Source organism: Anneissia japonica, unplaced genomic scaffold, assembly GCF_011630105.1.
Source record: "Anneissia japonica isolate Jap-2015-1 unplaced genomic scaffold, ASM1163010v1 scaffold288164_len509026_cov199, whole genome shotgun sequence".
Classification (NCBI taxonomy): domain Eukaryota; kingdom Metazoa; phylum Echinodermata; class Crinoidea; order Comatulida; family Comatulidae; genus Anneissia; species Anneissia japonica.
Window position 1 is genome coordinate 472,726 of NW_022752067.1, and position 16,513 is coordinate 489,238.

The 16,513-nt window shown below is 36.5% G+C and overlaps 1 protein-coding gene across 4 annotated transcripts in view; it reads right to left on the reverse strand.

Moving 5' to 3' along the window:
* Positions 1 to 16,513, reverse strand: part of LOC117122071 (ATP-binding cassette sub-family C member 9-like) — a 32,259-nt gene that overhangs the window by 3,545 nt on the left and 12,201 nt on the right. For 3 of the 4 annotated variants that reach the window (XR_004447664.1, XM_033267533.1, XM_033267535.1), the window contains 18 exons: positions 15,715 to 15,813; positions 14,979 to 15,144; positions 14,656 to 14,793; positions 13,775 to 13,997; positions 13,364 to 13,575; positions 12,478 to 12,632; positions 12,215 to 12,284; positions 11,817 to 11,974; positions 11,223 to 11,315; positions 10,617 to 10,719; positions 8,939 to 9,052; positions 7,956 to 8,067; positions 6,874 to 7,004; positions 6,040 to 6,118; positions 5,004 to 5,112; positions 4,560 to 4,663; positions 3,212 to 3,345; positions 110 to 172 (listed from right to left, as the gene is read on the reverse strand). Coding sequence is in view for 3 of the 4 variants with exons in the window: in XM_033267533.1 (XP_033123424.1) it covers positions 110 to 172; positions 3,212 to 3,345; positions 4,560 to 4,663; positions 5,004 to 5,112; positions 6,040 to 6,118; positions 6,874 to 7,004; positions 7,956 to 8,067; positions 8,939 to 9,052; positions 10,617 to 10,719; positions 11,223 to 11,315; positions 11,817 to 11,974; positions 12,215 to 12,284; positions 12,478 to 12,632; positions 13,364 to 13,575; positions 13,775 to 13,997; positions 14,656 to 14,793; positions 14,979 to 15,144; positions 15,715 to 15,813 (2,263 nt within the window). In the remaining variant the exon portion in view is untranslated. The remainder of the gene's footprint in view (positions 1 to 109; positions 173 to 3,211; positions 3,346 to 4,559; positions 4,664 to 5,003; positions 5,113 to 6,039; positions 6,119 to 6,873; positions 7,005 to 7,955; positions 8,068 to 8,938; positions 9,053 to 10,616; positions 10,720 to 11,222; positions 11,316 to 11,816; positions 11,975 to 12,214; positions 12,285 to 12,477; positions 12,633 to 13,363; positions 13,576 to 13,774; positions 13,998 to 14,655; positions 14,794 to 14,978; positions 15,145 to 15,714; positions 15,814 to 16,513) is intronic. The other variant, XM_033267534.1, reaches the window with a different exon arrangement.

Consider the following 16,513-nt stretch of genomic DNA (forward strand, 5'->3'; position numbering starts at 1 on the left):
TAAAGGAATATTCTGCAATCCCTTATTCATAAAATATGCGGAGGTGTGAGAGAGGTGACAGTTAATATATCAATTTTTTTGTTGAATGTACAATAAAAGAAATTTTTACCGCGATTGTCAGAACTGTTTTATCCTTAAAAGCACTTGCCACCACTTTCTGTAGAATTTGGTCCTGGAAATGTAAAAAAAAAATTAAAACCTAGTTATCGTAATATTTTTGTTGTGAATACCTTTGTATTCACAAATACGAAATTCTACACACACTATGAAACTTCGTCCTAGTCTGAAATATGAAGAAAGTGTAATAAGGGTGGATAGATATTAAAATAGTGCAATGTCATTTCTCATAAAGTTACTAAACCCAAAATCTTAATTTTCAAATTTCGGTAATAATAAATAATTAATAAAAATAATGATAATAATATATTGCACCAATTTATATTGATTGAGACACATACACTATACAATGCATATAATGTACTTGCCTTTTATTCGATTGTGCAATTTTGATTTTTTTTTTAAATTATTGTTAGTGTTAAGTATTTATATTGTTGTATGGCCGAGCGGTTAAAGCAGGGGCACCGCAACCTACTGCCATAATATCGGCGCTGGTGGTTTGAATGGCACGCTCACCTATAGACCGGGAGCCCAGAAAATTTAATCATGTGAAAAGAGACAAAAGGTTTGATGGTCTGGTCATGATAGTATAGGGCCAAGATAAAATATTCAGTATTGCTGCCAGGGCACATGCTGTACAAGCGGGCTGGGGGAAATGAAATAGGGGGTTAAATAATGCATTTAATCATGTGGAGAGAGACATGGATAAAAATAATTGGATATTACTCCCAGGTAGATACTTGCAATAATGTCACAGGTGACAGCAACTTTTACCTGTACGTGACCTTAAACAGTGACATTAAAGGCCACGCCCAAATACATTTAATCATGTGAAGAGAGGCACGGAAATTTTTTTTTTATTGGAACTATTATACATTGGGGGTAACAAAAATACCAATGACAGCAACTTTATCCTGTACATAAGCCCAGACAGCAGCCCCAAGGGACCCACGGGGGTCTTATATAGTAGCAACATGCTAAAATCAAGCAAAGAGAGACATGAATGAAACCAACTAGGAATTACTATTTGTACATTGTAGAATGCTGAAACACCGATGACAACAATTTTTTCATGTACGTGACCCTAAACAGTGACATTAAAGGCCACGCCCAAATGACATTAATCATGTGAAGAGAGACACGGATGATTTTTTTTTATTGGCACTATTATACATTGGGGGTAACATAAGTACCAATGACAGCAACTTTATCCTGTACATAAGCCAAGACAGCAGCCCTAGGTTCCCAAATCCAATCATTTGTAAAGCACCTTTCTTTGCAGATACGAAGCGCCCATATTTAGGCACCTCACAACCCACAAGCAGCCGTGATCATTGCCTAACCCAAGCACAGAACGAGTAAACAAATCAAAAGAAGCAGTGGCAAAGTAAACATGAGTAAATACTGCAACAATATACTGAGTTTGTATTATGGTATTGTTGTATTTCATCTGAAGTCAGTGTTTAACAAAATATTATTATCAAACGGAAATCTATAGCTGAAGTAGTAAATAGTTGCTGTCAAATGGATTTTCTTTCCAATGTTTAAAAGTTCCAGTGTAAATGGTCCCATCCTTCACTAAATTCCTGTTTTGTTCTGAAGTTGATCTCCAGAACCACTGTCTGTGTCATAATCAGGTGTTTCAGTTGCATTCTACTATCTCTAATCATTATTAGATTCGACCATATCATACTATACCGGTAAATAATAAGTCCATTTGGGAACCTAGGGCTGCTGTCTGGGGTTATGTACAGTATAAGGTTGCTGTCATTGGTACTTATGTTACCTCCAATGTATAATAGTGCCAATAAAAAAAAATCATCCTTGTCTCTCTTCACATGATTAATGTACATTTGGGCGTGGCATTTAATGTCACTGTTTAGGGTCACGTACATGAAAAAATTGCTGTCATCGGTGTTTCAGCATTCTACAATGTACAAGTAGTAATTCCTAGTTGGTTTCATTCATGTCTCTCTTTGCATGATTTTATCATGTTGCTACTATATAAGACCCCCATGGGTCCCCTTGGGCTGCTGTCTGGGCTTATATACAGGATAAAGTTATTGTCATTGGTATTTTTGTTACCCCCAATGTATAATAGTTCCAATAAAAAAAATTATCCGTGTCTCTCTTTACATGATTAAATGTATTTGGGCGTGGCCTTTAATGTCACTGTTTAAGGTCACGTACAGGTAAAAGTTGCTGTCACCTGTGACATTATTGCAAGTATCTACCTGGGAGTAATATCCAATTATTTTTATCCATGTCTCTCTCCACATGATTAAATGCATTATTTTTACTATGGTTCTGGTGGTGGAACAAGACTATAAACCGTAGGCTTAGTGTACACACTTTGGCTGGTGTGCACTTAAAAGAACCCGGTACATCTTTCGTGACGAGTAGGGGGTTACCACGGTGTACTGGTCCTGTTGTGGACAGACGTGAGTAGCTGACATGAAGAGACCCTTAGAGGAGAAGCAAGTTAATGTGCGCGCTAGTCCAGACCTCGAACACTTTGAGACTTTATAAAGCGCTATATAAATGTAGACTACATTACATTGTATTTGCCATTGATTGTGGTCATGGTTCGTTTAGTCATTGATCTTTAATTACTTTAATTTTTTACTTCCATTTTTAAACAAAAATAATTATGTGTATGCTTCTCTTAACATTATGCGTACATTTAACAGTATATCATTCAGATTTTTACTGTAAAGAGAAAATATTTGTCATAGCAAGAACCTGCTATAAAAATAAATCGATGACTGCGGACTTGAAGATGTGGCCATAATTGAGTTTAATAATTAAGAGTAGTATAATTGTGATAGTGGCAAACTTGTGTTGTCTTGCCAACAACAAATCTTCGTAAAATTAACAAATTCTTGCTGAATAATTATTGAGATTTCATTGATTTCCTACCTGATTTACGTGGCAGCATAACTAAACCATGCTTTGTATATATATATATATATGTATATATATATATTATATATATATATATATATATATATATATGTGTGTGTGTGTGTGTGTGTGTGTGTGTGCTTGTTTGTGTGTGTTAATGTGGCCCTGAAAGAGCCATAAAAACTCTTACTGTTTGCATATCAATCGAAGCCGTTGCTTCATCCATGATTAGAATCTGTGACTTCCTCAAGAAAGCTCTGGCCAAGCAGAATAGTTGGCGCTGACCTACGCTGAAATTCTCCCCTCCTTCTGACACTTGGTAGTCTGTATGGAGCAGACAATTAAAAGACAATTAAAATTTCCCATGAGACAATGCCTGTCTCGCGCATAACTGTTTACGATATTGGTCAAAGTTCTATACAATAATTCCAAGGCATAATTAGAGAGGCCTAATTGTTATTATAGGGCAAAATCGTCCACATGAGAAAGGCAAGAACTTGACGAAAGAATAAAGACTATTACTACAGTATTATAATGTATCATTATCATCTGCATGTAAATGTCCGATTATGGATAATAACGTTTTTGCCATATATACTTACCATACAGTCTACAAATCACTAAAATTTTAGAACGTGAACATACATTTAACAGGCTTAATTTGATCTACAGTGGGTATTAGATTTTTCTAACTGTAATATATTCGAACCGGTACATTCGACGAAAACTATTGTATTACTGTCAAGTTAAATGCACAAATCAATTGACCTTAAAATGACCTTTGAGAAGTGTCAATGAAACTCAAAACCTGACCAATCAAGACAGGGTCCATACACGTACAAAACTACAATTTGTTTTTTTGCTTTTTTCATGAATTTCTTTGTTAGTTACATAAATGCGTCGGCATATATACCCACATCTGGGTATGTTTGTGTATCACATTTACACTGATCATGTATGCACGGGGTTATACTGGAAACATTGTGTAATTAACACCCCTGAATGTTATTGTTAAAGCTGGGTAGATCTTTTGCTGGGTGGACTGTCTAAAATTACACCACATAACATTCATTACGTATTGAATGAGATATTTTTGAATATGCAGGTAAGAAAGCTAATAAAATACGTGATATAACTCATTCGCGCGCTTTACATAACTCCGCACTACCAAGCGGGGGTGAAGGCATGGCTTGACTTTCGTCTGTATTTTAATTAGTTGCTGATCTTCACGTTATGTAACCGAGTACTACAACAAATCTTTAAAATATGTTAATAATACTATATAAATATCAGCCGATACGCGCACACATTGTTTAAATAATCTTTGATATAGCCATGCGCAGTTCAAACAATGACGGTTCCAACTTAATAAATTCAAAAATATCCACAAAGAAACCGTCACATTTACGTTTGTTTTCCAAACGGAAAAATATTAATGAAACATGAGGATGTCAATCTCTGAAGCTGGTCGTTAGGGTTGCGCGTTGGTAACCAACCACTTAAAATTGTGTTCTACTCATGCGCATTGCAGTGCTTACCTAATGAGCCCTCCAGGCCACTGACGACATCTTTTAATTGAGCTATTTCGATCGCTTCCCACAATTCCTGGTCTGTCCTCAAATGCTGCGGGTCGAGGTTGTACCTTCGGAGACACAGAAGATACACAATTTTTAATACATCTATAGGCCTGTAATTCGTTATTAATTTAAACAACCAGCTCCGAATGCATTAAAATTCTATAGAAAACTGCCTAACTTGTATTGATTTAAAAACTGTTTATGTATTGAATTACCATTTCACCATTTTAAGGATGCAAAGTATATAGGAACTTATTATTCAAATGTGTCTCGACAGGCGATGAGACCATTTTCCCAGGGTTTTTTTTCCAATTAAAGTTAAAAAAATTTCATTTTTGTTCTTTAGGTCACCACACATGAAGTACCGGTAGTTTAACTCTAAGCAAAACCCGTACTGATGTTTACCTGATAGTTCCAGTGAAAAGGACAGGATCTTGTGGAATTATGGAAAGTCGTTGACGCAAAATTCTTAACGGAACATGCGCAATATCAAAATCATCAATTACAATGCAACCTGATAACAAAAAATAGTGATTATTCAGCCGTTTGAACGTTGATTCGTTTATACAGCATTTATGAACAACATTCGAGTTAAAACTTATATTTTGAAAACATTATTTAAATTATGACTCGTCGCGCCGTTACAATAAGAAACATCAACCCAGCAGCTTAATCCTTAGGATTCACCCCCGCCCCCACCCCCACCCCCATTCACCTACTGTTCCCGCTCTAACAAACCACAACTCCTTCCTGGAAGTTATTACGTGCTGCAGTGTAAACAGTGCCGTCCTATAGAACATGCTCCAGACCCGTTTCCTGGAAGTACTAACTTCACGGAGTATTGACTCGTTAGAGCTGAAACAGTAGATGTATAGGGCGTGGGATTTTTTTAAAGTAAAGTTGTTTTTCGTGCCTGTACTAAAAGCTCTTTTGCCTGGACTGATCTTCTTTGGGAATTCAAAGATTAATTTAACAAACTAAATACAACTTTTGCGTGATTTGCATTATGATAACAAGTTGTCTTCATTACATTTACGGGGTCTGTATATGAAAATACTTGTTGAAACAGTTTAAACAAGCAGCTATTTTCCGTCTATATTTTCATTAACATTTAGGTAAACCGATATAGTGCCCTACTTTAACTTACAACATGGTATGAATACCCCGAAATATAAATGATCGATATTTGCCAATGTCATTTACAATGAAGTACAAATATTATTAAATCTATGGTGCTGCTCTCGATATAACATCTGATGTTAAATATTCATTCAGGCATCTTTACTTAACGTCTTGTGTTATGAGCGTTGTATATTATATCCCTTGTGATTGCAGCCAGATTCCCCTTGGTGGATTGTAAAGCAATAAAGCTACATGATGTTCTGAAATGAAAACATGATACTACGTATAATGACGTCACTGAGTTCGAGCTTATGCCTACCTTTGAATGTGTCAATCACACGAAACAGAGTTAATGTCAAAGACGATTTGCCACTTCCAGTTCGACCACAAATACCAACCTATAATATAAATAAGTTTTTTTCATTTGTAAAAATAGAAATTATACTTTCCAAAATGTTTACTATTATGACAACGATTATTATTATGATTGTCATTGCAGTCAAAACAATTATTGTATTGCCCAAATACTATCAGGGTCAGTCAGTTGGCATTTTTGCCTCCTTTATTGTCGTCGTCATCATCATTCGAACTGCTGTCATTGACGTTATCCACATGTGCCACCATCATCTTCATAATCACCCTCATCATCGTCACCATTACCATCATTGTCGTCGTCATCATTCACACTGTCACCATTTACATCATTCGCATGTGCCATCATCATCATCATCATCATCATAAGTGTCACCGTCGTCATCGTTGCTATCATTTACACTGCCTTCATCCACATGTGCCATCATCATAATCATCTTCGTCGTCGTCACCATCATCATCATCGTCAGCATTCACACTGCCATCATCCACATGTGCCATCATCATACTCATCTTCGTTGTCGTCTCCATCATTATCGTCGTTGCCGTCCTCATTCATACCGCTATCATTTGCCATCATTTACACTTCTATTAACATCATCCTCATAATCATCATAGTCATTATCATCCACTCTGCCATCCTCATCGCTATCCTTATCCTCATAGTCTTTACTCACACTGTCATCCTGCTAAACAATTAATACTGCTATAGCCGTCGTTATTATCATAGCAATAGTAGTAGCGTTATATTATTGTTCCGGTTTTTAACTCAAATACCTACTTTCTCTCCAGGTTTGAAATGAAGACTAATAGACTTAAGAACAGGATCAAGGTCTCTTGCGTATCGTACAGAAATGTCCCGGAAGTCAATATCACCCTTATCAGGCCATGACAACGGTGGTACACGGGATCCTGTAATAAAAGCATATCTGACTAGTCGGTTACTGTGCAATTTGAAAAAAAAACAAAAACACGAAGAAGAATTAATATCAATTAATATTAGGCTGATTAACAATAATATTACGTTTACTTTCGCCTTCTTTAATGTGGAATGCTAAATAAAAAAACAAACAAACAAAACAAAAACAAGGCAAACAAAAATAAAAGGTAAACAAAAAAAAATCCTATAGCTTAAAACTTAAGTTACATTTAAATATACAACGACAATTAACGGGCATAAATAAGCGGGATTCAACAGACTCGAGTGTCTTCTTAAGTATGTGATTGCATGGTAACAGCCATGCCAATAAAGGCCAATCAGACAGCAGCCCGATGCGATTTGTTGACGCGTCGAATCTGTGTGATTATTCTTACGACGACGGCAAAGCCTGGTATCGCCGACTTCTTTGACGACGCTGATTTTTCAGTTGAATCAGAGAGCGTTCCCGATTGCGTAGAGGAGAGCTACCGGTACGTGGTGCAAGGATTGCAGTGGACACGCTGTAGCGACTGTGTAGCGATTTGTTTCCATACAACACGCTATCGCCGACAGCTTTCGGTGATGCTGATTGGTCAGTCAAAAAGGGGAGCCTTCCCGATTATTGCGTCGGGGACTGCTACCGACGATGAATCGCGTCGGGATGCGTCGTACGACGCTGTCTGAGTTGGCCTTAAAAATTATGAATTACACACTAAATATGTCAGTCTAACATTTTGGTATTTCTTTTGCGTTTTAAGCCGGGCACTCCCAACTCCGCTAAGCGCTAGACGACGCGATGCCGTCTGCTGATTGTCGATGACAGTCTGAACGGATCATCTCGACATTAAAAACGATCGGCTGTGTGCACGCTGTGGCGTTGCGTTCTCTATAGAATCGCTTCGGCTGACGGCAGTAGGGTGCAGTATGTGCCCAGCTTTACCCACCTTCATACGGTTCACTTTCGAGGTTAGTATAGTGACTAACGCGTTCTACAGCATTCATGGACATCTCCGTGTCTGCCATGTTTCTTATGACCCAGTTTAAATATCCAGAAACCTGTAAAAAGATGTGTGCGAACGTAAACGAAAAACGTCACTTTGTTTTTATGCTCCCTATCTACGCTCTGGTTAATAGGCGTGTGTATATATTTCTAATTCTAATTTTCAATCAGAAGTTATTACTTACAGAAATACACAAATTAAACAAGTGAAATATTGAATTATAGTTCTACAAACGGTATATCTTTAAACTAACACTGTTGAGCGACAGTGTCTTAATAGAAAGACAAACGGGATACAACTAGGACGCAATAGTTTATCACACGTATTTAATAAAACACTGATCATTCAAAGCAAACTTACAGTTATAAATCCCGGCTAAAATGGGGTGGGGTTTAAGCTATAAGTCATGTGCACCAAATACGAATAGGACAATATTCGTAATTGCAGTAGGCCACATCCTATAAGGAGTACGGACCGTACTTTACCTTCATTTGCAAAAAAAATATTAGCGTACATTGTGATTACGCACTTATACCTATGGATAGAGGGGCACAAACGTGCCATGTCGGAGTACATAAGTGAAATAACAGTCTGGGAGCGCTCAACCACTAGTTTGACAGCGTAAACCCTGCACCACTGGCTTCAAACTTCAGTTGCCCAGAAGCAAAGAAATGCTTTTAACACACACACGACTTGAAAGCATTCAGTCTATTAAATGACTTTGAACAGAGCTACAATGATATAAATAAGTACTTAACCGCCTATGTTTGTTGCCGAGACGAGTGGTGATCAAACCATGGATAAATTAGCGTGTCTGCGTTTCCCTTCAAACCATCACAAAAACATGATCAAAATATTCACATGGGAATGGAACTGTTATGAACTGGATGAAATATATATCACAGTAGGTACAAGCTGTATGTTACCTGTAACGCGTAAGTGATGGCTAGGCCAACAGAACTAGGATCAGTGTTGCCGAGAACAGCGCTGATAACCGTTGTCAATCCGGCAATTAGTACAATAAAAGTCCCGATAAAGTCCTTGGAAATAGCAAAACAATAAAATGTAATTGATGTTAAAAAAAATACTAAGCAAAAACAATAAAGATGATAATAATAATATTACTGTATTATTATTATTATTATTATTATTATTATTATTATTATTATTATTATTATTATTATTATTATCAATAGCCTAAAAATAATCGGCAAGTAATAATTGATATGCCTATCATAATATGATAGTGTAATAATAATAATAATAATAATAATAATAATAATAATAATAGGCCCTAATTAATACAATTGAAAATTCATTTTTATGATTTTACGTTCTCTACGGGCTGGTGGCCTAAGGAGATGAAATACAGTCGGGTGCTGGGCCGAACTAACAATATAATAATGCCATATCCATAACACTGGAAAATTTAGCAATTCATACGAACATTTCGAAAAAATAAGATACAACAGACACAAGCACATTAATAATAATGACGCACAACATTTTGTAATGATGACTGATACATTCAATATTAACATTATACTTAATGATAATGATAATTCATATTTGGCATTTATTAATTAATGACAACAGACAAACACACAGCCTCGGTACATTAAAAGCTCGTCAAATCATATACGGTATAGGACTGAAACATCGTATTTGTAATAATATCATTGAAAATAATATGTATGTCTATGTCATCATCATGCGGAAAACGACGTCGTTGTCGATGGTATGGTGATGTGAGTGATCCTGCATTGTTCCTTCATAATCCGTTTAATCTCTTATGACGTCACATAATGTGATTTACATGTTCTTAATAAGTTTTTGATGGCAGCAAATATTTATGTACGTAGGTCTCTAAATATACTATTCTACAAATGTGTTAAGACAATAATGCTCTTGTTTTTCGATTGTTTCATAATCACTGAATTAAACTCATTTCCAGATTCCACAGACATTATCCAGAAGGATAGACCTAATGTTATTAAAGAGATCTTTTAGTAGGCCTACACATCATCTGAAGGGAAGTACTGTATATTCTAAAAATAATTAAACTAGGCTTATAGAAAATAATCTGTACAGAAACAAAACAACAAACAAAACCGCACATCTTCACTTCTATATACTGTCTCTTATACACATCTAGATGTGTATAAGAGACAGGTGTAGCGATTTGTTTCCATACAACACGCTATCGCCGACAGCTTTCGGTGATGCTGATTGGTCAACCGTATATCAGTATAATAAGGCCAATATTTAGTTAGTTAGGGGCCTAATATTTGTATTATTAAGCCTATGCTATTATCAGATTACTGATATTGCATTATCATTCATTCATTCATTCATTCAGTTAGCCACTCATTTTATTCACTCACGTAACTATGATGGCTTTGAATTATGAATTAGAATCTGTAACGCCCTGTCCACACAATCAAATTTTCTCTGACAAAAAAAAACTGTTGTATGCCCATATATAGTCATTACGTGGCAATATATGGTCATAATGTGATGTCATCATCACCATATTTAGGCATGTCACGGTTTTGTCAAATAAAATGTGATAGTCTGAACAGCGGTAATTTGCATTTAATTTACCAGTCTCACTGCCAGCCACCTGTTGCAGGTCTGAAGGTAAAGGTAAGCTAAACTATTTAAATTTATCTTTTCCATGATGTATTCTTGGAATCGGCTCCCAGATCTGAAATATAGTAAAGTGACATTAAATACAATAATGCTGCAAATGATAATTATCGATTTATATAGAAATATATATAAAAACACGATGTCACGGAAGTGTCAAAACCAAAACAATACGAAAAATCAAAACGGGAATAAACAAAAATACCGATAAACAATATTTTATTGCCGTTTTGATTATTGTCGTATCTGTGGCGTAACGGAGGTGTTCGAGATCCCTAGTTAAGGGTTCACTGGGCCCTACCACACTGTGGGTGAGTTCGCGAATGAACTCAACGACTCTCTAATTTTGTGTTTGATGTTTTAAGACGCCCCACTCAGACCGATTTGTGCCAATGGTCATTGGAAAAAAGCTTCGGAGCAATAAGTTCAACCAGCGAGAGCTCAGTGTTACACCACTGTGTCGTAGAGTCGTGTTGGTTTATTGCCGTTTTATCTGAAGTACTATAACGTTCACGAATGGCATAAATAATTAAGAAATAAATGCGATGAATATACACTTACTTGTACGCTCTAATGGTAATCAAGCCGCCGAGAGTTTCAGAGAAATATGCAAATACTGGCGACTTTGTAATACTGTCAAGCCTCTGTAATTCTCTGGAGAGGGAAAACATATAGCAATATATGTTATTAATTTTAATTAACCAGCTTGGCATGTCAGGGTATGGAAAGCGAGGGTGAAGAATGGAAAACGTTCTCTCTGACCCTAGAGCTTACCCTTGAAATGGTCACACAATCCCTATGGCTCAGTAACTTCTTTGGAAGTGAACTATAATGATACTTGAGTAAAATGTCACGAAACTGGAGTTTTTGAAGCAAATATTCAGGGCGGATCCAGAATTTTTCAAAATGGGAAGGTGTGGGGGGGGGGGGGAATTTAACATTCAGTAATGAATCTTTCCAAAGTGTCAAACAAAAACAAATCCTACCAACCAGAATAGGGTCAAGGATACGCGCATGTCCCAAAACACACGTACGTTTTAAGCTTTAGTTTTGTGTGAACTTAGGAACGAGGCTTAGCAGAAATATCTATTTTGCAAATACATTACTATAAATACAGATATGGAAAGCATAATGTACAATTAAAAATAGGGCTACCTTGAGGTGGCAATGAAAAATTTTTGAACAATGTAATAGATGATCATAACCGGAAAAACAATGGCGATAAACACTGGTACAACGATTGTGTTGACGATGAGGGCAGCAACACAGCTCACTGTGCTTCGTATAAGTCCGTTTATCAGCTGATTCAATCGCTAGTAAATTATTAAAAAATAAAACAAATAATGAAATGCAGCCTCGGCTCTGTCTTACATAGGCTTATGTTAATAATTGATTTTTGTATAGGCCTACATATTATTTATAAATGAGCGGTGAAAAATAAACAAATTTTTGGACGGTTCTATTATTTTCAAGGGTTGTTTTTATCAAAGTACAATGGCAAAAGTCAGTTTTATTCATAAGGTAGACACAGCAAGTCACTATTAGTCACTTACCACATCAATGACTTGTGTGTCGTTCGAAAATCGATTGAGGATGCGTCCAACAGGTGTAACATCAAAAAACCTTCAAATCAAAATTATAATACTGTATAGTCAAACAACCCGCATCATCGTTTGGTGCCTCTTTGGAGAAACATTATTATTTTTCTAAGTCTATATAACATAGTGTGTGGAAGATCTATTATGGCATAAACACCAGTAATGGAGGTTCATAATATTTTTCCATAATTGGCTTTATAAATGAAAATTCTTCCTACCTGACTGGCACGTTGATAACATTTCGCAGTAGATTTAAAAACAATTTCTGAGCCGCGTAGAGGCACACAAACACCAGACTTACAGACGACACCATGGACAATACAATACTTGAGATCGATAGGCCAGTATAACCTAGAATATAGTCTTTAGTCGTCTGAGAAATAAAAATGACAAGTGAATAGACACGAAATAAGAAATACATAAGTAGCTTTAAAGAAAACGCAAACGTTTATAATGGGTGTTTGTATTAACAACTTTATCTTAGGATGCAAGAGGCATCGTGATAATGATCATGATGACGATGATGATGAGAATGATGATGATGATGATGATGAAACTGAAGCACTGAAGATAATGATGATGATAATTTAAGATTCAAGATTTATTTATTGGCCAAACACAAGTAATAATATAAACATGGTTCGAAACTTTGGTTGATTATACACACATGAAATTTTTACACTGTCTAAAATTGGTTACTAAAATATAAAACATCAAGACAAACAACCATTGATAAAATGTTAAATAATAGTTAAAGCATGTTAAAATATGAAAGCATTAAGAGAAGTTAAGTTATTAAAAGCATCATTTGGCCAAAGTTGTTTTAAAGGGTTAAATAAAATTAACCCTTTCACATTCATTACATTTTCTCATGGCATCTTAAACCATTAAAACATTGGGAGGCAAACTATTAAAATATTAAAAGTAGTTAAAAGAATAATAAAAGCAGCATTTGGCTGAATTCGTTTTAAAATATCAATAAAAGTTACCTCTTTCACATTTCAATAAATTGTCTCATGGCAGGTATATGATGAGGATTCATATAATTATGATTATAAAAATGATGGAAATTACGATGATGATAATGAGTAATATAAGGCCTACCCTTGTGTCATTTGAGACAGCAATACCGGCCTCCGACCATTCAGACAACCAGAAATTAGTGCCGACCATCATACCTGTCACAGATATACAGCTGACGAGAACTAACACAGCAAGCAGCTTGCCCATAGCGTTGATGTAGTAAAAGTACATCTTGTAAGAGACTGAGCCCCTGACAATCTCCTCTTCCTCGATAAGTTTCCCAGTTTCGGAATCTAATTAATGAAGAACAGCTCAAAATCAAATTCAAAATATATTTGTTTTTTCATTCATAATATCTAATTCACATTAATAATTGTATCATAGGCCTAAGCCTAAACAACTAATTATTTGGTTGTTATTTTTTATACAGTGTGTAATTTTATTTAAATAGAATGTTGAATTTTGAATCTTAAGTCGCTGACACTTGCTAACTTTTTTTAGATATCTGGTCCCGAACTTCGGCTGATTCTCTGATGGATATTTGCTTCTTTAACTTCATCCTTTCTTCATCTGCGCTTTCTATTTCACTCATCTCACTCTCCGATTCCTTCTGCGCCATAGATTTCTGCCAGGATCGGTACAACTCCGGATCATCTGATCTAATCTCATCTAACGTTCCCTGGGTGAGTACTTTCCCGTCGTCCATAACAATAATCTTAAAATTCAAAGTAAGTTGCTTTAGACACGTATGCTTTAGGAAATCGTTGTTAATCAAATATGGTACTCACAAATACGTACACTGTAAAACAACGTGGAGCATTTGAATACAAAGCTCCACACAATGTTGTCCCGTTTTTGCTGGCACGTTTAAAAGCTAAACGTGTTTAGGCTATCCCTAATGTGTTTAGGTTTCTAACGCGTTTAGCATTAAATGTGCTTAGGCATTAGACATTATGATGTCAAATACCTAAGCACATTTAATGCTAAATACGTCAAGATCCTAAGCACATTAAGCTATATCGCTGTTACAGTGTTATCGCGAACTTCGAATTCAATACCTAGGCTGGTTTACATCAAAACTAAATCAGGGTAACCGAATTTCCATAGTCCAGTCAACTTGACTTAGTTTGATCAAACTCATTCCTCCACGGTTTGATATGACCCGTCTAATTAGCCCTATATCAAGATATACGTTGGTGGAAGTCTAGTAAAGTCATGATTAAATGTGAGACTCTTGTTACGTTCCAGTTCAGGTGTAATTCACCACTGATCTTAATAGGGTAACTGGACAAAAGTTTGATGTGAACGCATTACTTTTCAAGACCACATTAATTCAAATAATTTGACATTATGTTCTACAGTTTTACATTTACCTGATGTGCAAATTCCACATATTGTATTTGATGGGTGACGAGGACCACAGTTTTACCTTTTTCTATTAACAATCCCATAATTCCTTCGTTGAAAACCTGACTTCCGACGTGAACATCCAATGCAGACAGAGGATCATCCTGATAAAGATACAGTATAAATGCAAGTTAGGCTATAATATATCATGTTTACCCTCAGAAACACATTTAGAAAAAGTTTACAATCTTACACAAATATGTTGGTTGTGAGCATAGTTGTAAGTTAAAATACAATCGCATTGTTTTATTGTAATTTTTTTTTAAAAATAATATTCAAATTATTGTACCAAAATTATGACGTCTGCATCGGAATACACAGTCCTCGCTATGCTGACCCTCTGCTTCTGACCTCCGCTAAGGTTGATCCCTTTCTCACCAATCTCAGTCTGATCACCGCCTGGTAAGATCTCGATGTCTGGTTTGAGGGCGCACGCTTCTATAGTCCGTTCATACCTACATGAAATTTATCTTAGCAGATCTAAATTTAGACTGTCAGTTGTGAGTGAATAAATTTAAGTCCGAACTGGAAAAACACATAAACCTTCACTCTGAAAGTTCGAAAAGTCACCCGTCGGGGAGAGCTACCCCCTCCACCCATCCAGGAGATAAAGCACAATTTGTCGGGGAGGAAAACAATTATATGTATTTTCTACATATTAATAGACTCTAAAACCGATTAAATAAACCTTTGTTGAAACCCCTAAATTGTCAACATTTTCGGACTCCTACCTGGACTACTTTCGAAGCCTTCTAATCAAAGCTCGACCACGCCCACTTTGCTTTCGTCGGGAAATCTGACCCCCTCGTCGGGGAAATCGGGGGCCCCCCGGTCGGGGACCTCGCCCCTCCCCCCGTCGGGAAAATTCTGGCGCCACACCTGCTGCAGCAACCGATTATTGATGAGAAAATGGAAAAAAGAAGCGAAAACTTAAGAAGACTCGAAGAATCAAATAATTATCAAGTAAGTGAAGGACTGAACATTGGTAAATCTTGATAGAATAGTAGAAAACATGATGGCCATACCGTTGGTACTCATATTCTGATCCAAACAGGATGTTGTCCCTTAGTGACGCATTAACCAACCAAGCCTTCTGAGAGCCATACGCCACAGAGTTCTTATTCCTAAAAAGAAAAAAAAAACATTGTAAATAAAATTGGTATCCAATTTCTAATTCATTGATTTGTATAACACAAGTAAGGTATTTAAGACGATTGATTGATTGATTGATTGATTGATTGATTGATACGCTTATTTGTACAGTCACGAATTGATCACATACATATTTTCTGCTCTTTCTATTCTACATTGTTCCTGGTCTTCACAGTTACGGTACTGTTAACTAAAGGCCAACTCAGACAGCGTCGGCCGACGCAGCCCGACGCGATTTGTTGTCGCGTCGGGTCTGGTGAGTTGAACGCAGACGCGATGGTGTGCGTCGGGGGCAGTCGCGTAGTAGAATATTAAACATGTTAATATTTCTCACGACGGCTTAAGACTGTCCCCGACGATAAATCGGGTCGGGCTGCGTCGGCCGACGCTGTCTGAGTTGGCCTTAATACAACGTGCTCTTTCTCAGACTGTGATGCATACTGATGTCGGCACATGTTTTCTTGCCCGTCTATTGCAAAACTGTTGATATTAAAATATAGGGAAGGCCCTCAATGGGCATGGTCGAGCTTTGATTAAAGGGTTTAGAAAGTGATCGAGGGGCGAAGCCCCCGAAAAGTTTGACAATATAGGGGTTTCAAAATGCTTATTTAATCGATTTTAGAGTCTACTATTATGTAGAAAATACTCCCCGATGATTTGTGATTTTTTTCC